Source organism: Pediculus humanus, genomic scaffold (assembly GCF_000006295.1).
Source record: "Pediculus humanus corporis 1103172107667 genomic scaffold, whole genome shotgun sequence".
Lineage (NCBI taxonomy): Eukaryota > Metazoa > Arthropoda > Insecta > Psocodea > Pediculidae > Pediculus > Pediculus humanus.
The window spans coordinates 1,088,885-1,098,495 of record NW_002987276.1 but is presented as its reverse complement, the minus strand read 5'-3'; the positions used below and the strand labels follow the sequence as shown (position 1 = coordinate 1,098,495).

Here is a 9,611-nt window from a genome sequence, read left to right as displayed (position 1 = left end):
CCCTTAAGAAGGGGATGATTGATTTATTGGTCACTTCAAGTGTAACAGATGCATCGATTGTTTTGTCTCATATAAATAGTGGGTCTCGGCACCACAGCTTCGTCTTTCGACATCCGTCCGTCAGTCAGAGTCTGCCTGGTTGTGTCTATCGCATAACGTTAGGGACAGTCAGTGCATCTTAGGTTGGATTCAAGAACATCAGATTCTATTTCCGTTTACTTTACATTTAGTGTTTTTACTGATAAGTAGTGTAACTAGTAGTATATTTGGTTAATATAATACATCAGGTAGAAATTGTCTACTTATTATATTAAATATCCGAATCAACTGCGAGCATACTGCAAATCAGCAAAACCGATTTCCTCGAGCAACTAGATCCATAACAATATGTTTTTTTTTTCGAACGATGAGGAGTTATTACGTTTTACTTTTTTTTTTGTTTAAATAATTTTTTTTTTTTTTAGGTTATTAAAATCAATAATAATAATAATAATAACCGACATCCTTTTTTTAAGTAATTCAAATTTTACACTGTCAAGGTTGTAACCTTACGTATGGTTTTTCCTTACACGCTTCGATGACACTTTTATTCTTTTTTTTTTTTCGGATTTACAATTTAGATCAATGACACTCCATTTTATACATAAATCACGACAATCATTAAAAAAATCACATTCCGGTATTTAAATATTAATACGTGATTAACTATAATTCGAATCATTATTAAAAGGTCGATAAGGGTTAGATTTGATTTTTTTTCTTTTTTTTTTTTGGATGGGGGATGGGGTGGTGTATCACGACAATAAATCGTTTATCGTTTTTAAACGTTTATTTGTAAATATTTATTCGTCGTGATATGTTTGATAAATAAAAGAAAAAAAAAAAGGGAAAAATTTGTAATTTCTTTAATCTTGTTTTAGAATTTTTGAAAAATGGCTTCCGTCAAATCTCGTAAAGCTACAATGATATCGATATTAAGTTTTCAAACGATATTAATAATACTTTTTGCCATATTTACCGCATATGATAACGATACGAATCCTCTTACACCACCGAGTGGTAAAAATTTTACCGTCGCGGATATACAATATACGGGTAAGTTATAGTTCGATTAATTTTTTGTTTCTAGAATAGTTTTATGGTTTTTATAAAAAATATTTTTCTTATATTTTTAGTTTTCCAAGACGTACACGTAATGATTTTCGTTGGTTTTGGTTTTTTAATGACTTTCCTTCGGAAATATGCCTACAGTGCTTTAGGATTTACATTTTTAATATCCGCATTAGTTATTCAATGGGGTTTGCTTTGTCAGGGATTTTACAAAATGAATTCTACCGATGAATTTGTTTACTTAGGAATTGAAAAGTAAATATAATGGAGATGTTAGGATTTTAATTTTTTCTTTTTAACATTTATAAACAACGCTTTTATTATACTTGTAGTTTGATAGGTGCCGATATGATAGCAGCAGCAGTTTTAATTTCATTGGGAGCCGTCCTGGGTAAAATTTCACCCATACAACTTATCATCATGGCCGTGCTCGAAACTATTTTTTATACTTTTAACGAATATTTGGGAACTTACATTTTAGATGCGAGTATACGATGCAAATAAATATCCCCTTAAAATTACTATTGATAATAATTTTTATAAAATTGTTGTTTAGGCTGTTGATCCGGGTGGATCGATGTTTATTCACGTTTTTGGTTCTTATTTCGGTTTAGCTGTTAGTTTTACCCTTCCGAAAAGCGTAAGCACGCAAGAGGAAAAAAATTATTACGAATCATCCAAGTATCAAAGTGATGTGAATGCCATGATAGGTACGTCATCATTGTATTTAAATATTTACGTATGTATTAAATTGTTTTTTTAAATTTTATTATTATTATTTCAGGTTCTCTTTTTTTATGGATTTTTTGGCCGAGTTTTAATGCCGGATTTCTTTACAATGACGAAAAATATAGAGCGATCATAAACACGTACCTTTCTTTGACAGCATCTTGTTTGGCAGCATTTGCCGTTTCATCGATGATAAACAAAAATGGAAAATTTAACATGGTTGCGTAAAACTTACATTTTTTTAAAAACATTTAAAAAAAAAGAAAATATAAAATTTTCTGTACTTTTATAAATGTTTTTAGGTTCATATTCAAAATGCAACACTGGCGGGAGGTGTTTGCGTAGGAACTTCTGCCAATATGATGATTCAACCTTATGGCGCTCTAGTAATCGGATGTTTTGGCGGAACTTTGTCCACGTTGGGTTTTTGTTTCGTACAAAGTAATTTTTTTTTAATTTAGAGGAAAATTGCATGTTTTATGTATCGTTAATTAAACTCCAAATTTCGCTTTCAGGCAAATTGCGAATACATGACACCTGCGGCGTTCATAATTTACACGGAATGCCTGGAATAGCAGCTGGAATTATTGGAACAATTGTGGCAGCCATAGCCAACTACGAAACTTATGAAACCAGGTTACAAATACGTTTTTAAAAAAATTTTTTTTTTTTTTTTTTTTAAATTTATTAAAACCCATTTTACAATTTTTTTTTACAGTTTATATGAAGTTTTTCCAGCGTTGAGTAAGAGGACAGCACTCCAGCAAGCTGGATATCAATTTTTAGCATTAACCGTCAGCTTTTTAAATGCCGTAATCGGAGGATTGATAACAGGTATCGATAATGTGAATCTTTATGAATTTTTTCGAGGAGAACAGATGTATGAAATTCATTTAACGTTTTGTCAAAGGTGTCTGCATAAGAAACTTTAAAAAAATAGAAAGATATTTCGATGACGAAATGATATGGAATCTTCCTCCGACGGAAAAAATTAAAGTTAATGAAGAATCTTTGTACAGAGTTAAAATATAGGGAGTCTCACACCGTGTGTTCACATTCTCTTCAACATCATCACATCCGACGATTTTTTAAAACAACGGTAAATATCATTTATACGACACCACCCACGTAAAAAAAAAAAAACCAAAAAATTTTCAGGTTAAATGATTACGTTCATCAATTAATAATGTCTTCGTTGTGAAGTCATTTTAACGCTAACTAACCCTCACCAACATACCTTTTATTGTTTATATCAAAACCATAACTATTAGAGACCGTGACGAGCCTCCCTTTTAAATATCTCAATAATAATAATAATAGTAAAATTAAGGTTTGATTAATCGTTTAAAAAAGTTAATTGGAATAATAATAATAATAATAGTAGAAAATTTATTTTAAAAAAAAATTTTATTTAAAAATAAAAAAAAAATATGTTATTTGACATCGAAAAATTGCCCAATACGAAACGAAAAAAAAAAATTTATATATATATTTATTTATGTGTGTCTTCTGCTATTATTATTAATATATAATACTCTTAACACTTTAAATTTGAAAAAAAAATGGTAATCAAAATAAATTTGATTGTCTACTCCCCCCAAAAAAAAAAAAAAAAAAAAAAAAAACATTTTCCGATGAAAACTACTAAATTACGACGTTTACTTAATATACTAATAATAATAATAATAATAATTTATTTTACAGGTAATACATAGCAGGACAATAATAATAAAGCGATTGTGCTCAAATTATTAAAAAAAAAAAATTCAGTCTAAAGCCTTCGTTTATAAAAAACTAAAATAGGCTTAAAATATATTTTAAAAAATTCATTTTTGCAGTCGCAAAACGCACTTTAAAAATATGCATTTTAAATAATAATAATAATAATAATAGTAAGCATTTAAATAAGTTTTAGAAAAAAAGAAAATTAAAAATTGACACAAACAAAAAAAAAAAAAAAAAATTTTTGGCATGAGGTTGTAAATGTGAAGTTCAAAATTTTTATTTATAAAAAAAAAAAAGGTTCAACATTTAGGTTTTAGACTAGAGAAAAATTTTACACACGACGAAATTGTAAACAATCAATCGATCGATCGATCGATAAAATGAGTAGTGGTTAAAGGAGAAGTAATGAAAATATTTGAATCACAGCAGAATTGCCAACCTTTTTGCAAAAAAAAAGAAGGAAAAAAGAAGGAAAAAGAAGGGAAAAACCACGTGACCGGAAGCACTCTCTCTCATTTTGCAATTTTATAAATATAAAAATTTTAAGGCAATAAAAATCCGGCAAAAGTTAAAATGAAAATTAAATTGAAACTAATATGGAGTCGCGGGGAAGAATTAAATAAAGTCGAAGCTTCCGGCCAATGAGCGACGCTGCTGCTTTTAACTGTCGTTTCCGTCGTGCCCTTTTGCATTTCCGGACATGGTAATTTTTCAATGGGAATGTCTAATATTTTCTGTCTCGGAGGTCTACCGGATTGATTATTATCGTATTCCGTGGATGCTATATCTTCTTCGTATTCAACTTCTTCGTCGTCGAATTGAAGAGAATTCGGATCTACCTTATACGATTCATCATCTTGTGGTTTTTCCGTTTCCGATGGTATCGGACTACCTTCCAATTCGACGTCATCACCCGTTATGCAGGTGAGTTCTTCGAGCGATAATTTCAATTCCATATTTTCCGTTTCGTTTCGTAAATTGTGAATCCAAGACAAATGACAATTACATATGAGTCGGTTTTCTAAAAAAACAAAAAAGAGGTCAAATTAAAATGTATTTCCGGTAGAATAAAAAAAAAAAATTTAGCGAACCGTTAACAAATTAATTGTTTAACAAATTTTTATTCTTCTCAATTATTAATTTCGAAAAAAGAAAAAAAAAAAAAAAAACGTTTATTTAATCATTAAAAATGTTGAAAATTTTTTTTTTTTTTTCTGCGTAGTGTGGAAAGTAAAATATTTAAACTTTCGTTTTTGTTTTTCCAGTTAAAAGTTAAAAACCCAAAGTTTTAATCTACTACACGACTCCGTATCAAAAAGAAACTAAAATAAATTTTTAAAAAGATGGAGGAAGGAAAAAAAAAATGTAATTTTTTTTTTGTTCTGCTGTGTTGTTTGAAAGTTTCTCCTGATGGAAAACAGAATCATTAACAGGAACACATTTTTTTTCAAATAGGAAATTAAATATTGTTTAAGAGGTAAATTCTTTTTTTTTTTTTTATTTATTTACATATGTTTTTTTTACTCGTGTTTGTTTTTATATCACGTGTTGCTTTCTCGATTATCGAAACTTTTAATTTGGCAAAGAGAGAACGAGAGAGTGAGAGTGAGAGTGAGAAACTGGAAGAAAACGAAACAAAAGGAAAGAGAGAGAGAGAGCAGAAGAAGGAAAGGGAAAGAGAGAGAGAGAGCAGAAGAAGGAAAGGGAAAGAGAGAGAAAGAGAATGAGAGGGAAAGAAGAAAACAGATTGAGAGAAACAGAGAGAGAGAGAGAGAATAAAATGAAAGGGAAAGAGAAGGAAAGAAAGAGAGAGAGAGAGAGAAAAAGAAAGAAAAAAAGAGAGAGAGAAGGGGTGAAAGAAAAACACAGAGAGAGAGAAAGAGACAAAAAAAAGAGAGAGAAAATGAATGAGAAAAAAAGAAGGAAGGTGAAAGAAAGGTAGAGAGAGACGAAAAAGAATGAGAAAATGAGAGAGAGAGAGACGAAAAAGAATGAGAAAATGAGAGAGAGAGAGAGAGAAAAGAAAGAGAAAAAAAGATAGAGAGAGAGACCGTGAAAGAGAAAAACAGAGACAGAGAGAGAGAGGGAGAAAGAAAGAGAAACTGAAACTGAGAGATAGAGAGAAAGATAAAAAGGGAATAAAAGAAAGAGAGAGAGGGAGAGGGAAAAAAAATAAATTAAACCACCTGTGGTTGGAAAAATTAATAATAATAATAATAATTTAAAGGCCTCGTTATAAATCAGCTGATTCCAATAACAAAGCCTTAAAAACATAAACAAAAACAAAAACGTCCCGAAATTAAAATATATTAAAAAAAATTAACCGGAAGTAGAAAAAAATTTATTATTATTATTATTATTATTATTATTATTATTATTATTATTATTTTGACTAAAAAAAAAAAAACATATAAACATCGATAAGTGATATACATATATACATATATATATGTATATTTTGACGTTGATAAAAAAAAACGTAAAAAAAACATTACGTAATTTAAAATTAAATCTTTAATTTTATCAAAATAACATTAGGTTACTCCCCCACCCCCGTCCCCACCCTCGCCCCCCCAAAAAAAAATCAAACTTATGAATTTATAATGAATAAGTTTTTTTTTTCTTTTTTTTTTTATTTGTAAAATATCGTGACTGAAATAAATTTTTTTTTTTTTTTTGTTTTTATCGTGGGGTTAGAAATCATTATCAATAAACAAGCCACGTGCGTTACGGAAAATACAAAAAGAAGCCCTTGAACTTCACATGTAATATTATTTTTCCAAACGATAATTTTACCTTTTTTTTTTTTTGAGGTCAATAAACTCTAATTTTTTTTTTTTTTATTCTCCCCATGAATAATATAATACCCCGTAAAAGTTCTTTTTTTTTTCCAGAAAAAAAAAGAAAGAATTTCTTATTAAATAGTTTTTGTTACGATGACGAGAGAGTATTAAATTACTTTTCATTCCGACATTAAAGTTTATATTAAAATTAATACCATTTTCTCATGGCATTCACGTTTTCATAAAAAAAAAAAAGTTTAGGTTTCTTTAACAAAAAAAACAATATATTTTTACAATACGTAATCGTAATCTCACACACGTCATATTTTGTTTACAAACAATAAGTTTCGTCTGCTATTAAAATCATAATCACGATTTAAAACTTGAAAAAAAATTTCCCTTATCAAACTTTTCACCCCCCCCCCCAAAACCCCCCATGCCTGCCATTTTTTTCCCTAAAAAACCTTTTCTTCCCCCTCCCCCCCCTCTCTCTCTCTCTCTCTTTCTTTTTTCACCGTTATAATTAAATTAAAAAAAAAAAAAAGAAAGAAAGAAAATTCAAACAATGAAAAATCAATCGGTTGTAAGAAATTTATATATATTTCCCCAAACAAACAAAAAAAAATGAGATGCAGCATCACCATCAGGAACATTCTTTTCTTTTTCCTTTTTCTATTCCTTTTTCTTTTTCCTTTTTCTTTTTCCTTTTTCTTTTTTAAATCGTGAATAGAAAACGATTAGAAATTTCCCCTAAATAAATTTCAAACGGAAGACAATCGTGTTTTTTTATACCCCGCCATAGAGTGAATGAATGAATGAATGAATGAATGGAACACCCGTCGTGTTAAAAACGTAGTAAATAATAATAATAATGATGATAATTTTCAAAGGGTTTTTTTTCACCCCCCCTCCCCCTTTCAAAAACAAACAAAAAATTATTACGACGTTTCTGCAAATTACGATTTTAATATTTACGATAATCACCATTTTATCGTAATCGTTTCACCCCCGCCCTCCCCCACGAAATGTGTGATTTTATTTAGGGGTAAATTTTTATTTTTCCCCCTTTCTCTTCTTTCCCTTTCTCTTCTCCTCCTTCCCTCCCACTTCCGTTTCGTCCGTTTAATTTTACAACAATTCGATGAGTATATTACGGTATCGGTTTTAACAAATTAAAATTATCGATTTATTGATTACGTAATGAAAAAAAAAAAAAATCGTGACGTATTATTATTATTATTATTATTATTTCGTTTGTTTCTATGTTGAGCTTACGTACGAGTCACACGTTAACGGTTATGGGGGGAGCGGGGGGTGGAAAAGTAGGAGAAAACGAAACGAAATTTGTATGATTTTGTAATTTTGATTTGTTTTTTTATTTATTTTTTTTTTGGTAAATTTGGTAACAACCCTCTCCCCTCCTCCTCCTCCTCTTTCTCCTCCCCTCAAAATAATTATTAATAATGATAATGATTTTTAACGGAATGGAATGGGATGGAGAAAGAGAAACTTTTTAAATGATTTTCGTTTCGTTTTTTTTTTTTTTAAAATTCGAACCATTTAATTATCGAACGATCGTTTCCCCCTCTCCCCCCCCTCTCTCTCTCTCTCTCTCGGTTGTGTGTATGCACAATAAATTTTTAAAAATGGAATATTAAAAAAATTTTTTTTTTTAAAAACTCTCATAAAAATGGAGTTTGTAAACATGACGCGTTTAATAAAAAAAAAAAAGGAATGCATTGCAATACGGAATATCAATTGGAAAGCAACACAACGAGAAAAAAAAATTTAAATTTTTAAAACGTTTTTTTTTTAAATTTAAATTATTTTATTAAAATTCGAACCGTTCGTACGACATCATCATCATCATCATCATCATCATCATCATTATTATTATTAGTGGTATCATGAGAATTAAAAAAAAATTAAACGGTTATCAAACGAATAAATCTCAATTGGTTGATTAATTAATTAATTACACAAAGTATAATCTGCGTGGTAGGATTTGTTATAATTTTATCAATTGTGAACAAACCGAGGGATAAAATAAATAAAATCAATCGATCGATCGATCAATCAATCAATCAATGAATCACCACGAATCGCGACGGTTAACCTTTTTTTTTATTTGTTTGTACGTTTGACAGGAGGACGATAAGTTTTACTCCTAATCGATGGTGATGATGGAAAACAATGATTTTCACAAATCATTGTCTTCCAACACTACAATGACGTCATATTAACGGGTTTTAAATTAATTAAAAATCAATTAATTATTATTATTATTATTATTAACGATTAACCGAAAAATGTCCGACGGCAAATAAAAATATAATTATTTATTCGTTCATTCATTTCAATTCATTTTTTTTTTTTTTTTTTTTATTGTGAAAAAAAGTGTTAGAGTCATTATTATTATTATTATAATTGATCGATTGTTGATGGTTGTTTTATATTAATAATAATAATAATAATAATAATAATTGATTTGACGCTTCGTATGAATTATTTTACGAGGGCAAAAAAAAAAAAAAAAAAAAAACATTAACGTAAATTTTAAATTAATTTTTCAGGGTCTTAATTGAAAACCAGACATTATTATTATTATTATTATTATTAATTTAGGATCGAAAAAAATTTTTTTTTTTTTAATTTGTAAATTTTAAACTATGACACTTTCTGTCTCTCTCTCTCTCTCTCTCTCTCTCTCTCTCTCTCTCTCTGTTTTTTTTCTCTTTCTCTGTTTTTCTTTTTTTTTCTCTCTCTCTGCTTTCTTTTCACTCTCTTTCTCTCTTTCTGTTTTTCTCTTTCAGCCCCCCCTCTCTCTCTCTTTATTTATCTTTTATTTTCTTCCCTTGCTCTTTCTTTTCTCTCTCTCTTTCTGTTACTTTTTCAGTCTTTCTCTTTCATTCTCTCTCATTTTCTCATTATTTTTCATCTCTCTCTACCTTTCTTTCACTCTCTTTCTTTTTTCCTCTTTCATTTTCTCTCCCTTTTTCTTTGTCTCTTTGTCTCTCCATATTTTCCTTTCACCCTTTATCTTTTCTCTCTCTCTGCGTTTTTCTTTCTCTCTCTTTCTCATTATTTTTCCTCTCCTTCTACCTCACTTTCACTCTCTCTCTTTTTCATTTCCTCTCTCTTTCTTTTTCACTCTCTCTATCTCTCACTGTCTCTCTTTCATTTTCTCTCCCTTTCTCATTTATCAATGAATGATTTACGCTTTCAATCGAACATTAATGGAAAAACATTTTTTCCCTCCCCCTC

General features: G+C 29.2%; 1 protein-coding gene across 1 annotated transcript; it reads left to right on the top strand.

The window, feature by feature from the left end:
• Positions 1 to 932: 932 nt before the first annotated feature.
• Phum_PHUM287040 (Rhesus blood group-associated glycoprotein, putative) lies at positions 933 to 2,871 on the top strand (the record flags this gene model as incomplete). Its single annotated transcript, XM_002426901.1, has 9 exons — positions 933 to 1,095; positions 1,176 to 1,365; positions 1,443 to 1,593; positions 1,667 to 1,820; positions 1,895 to 2,058; positions 2,142 to 2,280; positions 2,355 to 2,475; positions 2,558 to 2,673; positions 2,750 to 2,871. 9 exons carry the CDS (start codon positions 933 to 935, stop codon positions 2,869 to 2,871), a joined length of 1,320 nt encoding a protein of 439 aa, XP_002426946.1.
• Between the last annotated feature and the right edge of the window lie 6,740 nt (positions 2,872 to 9,611).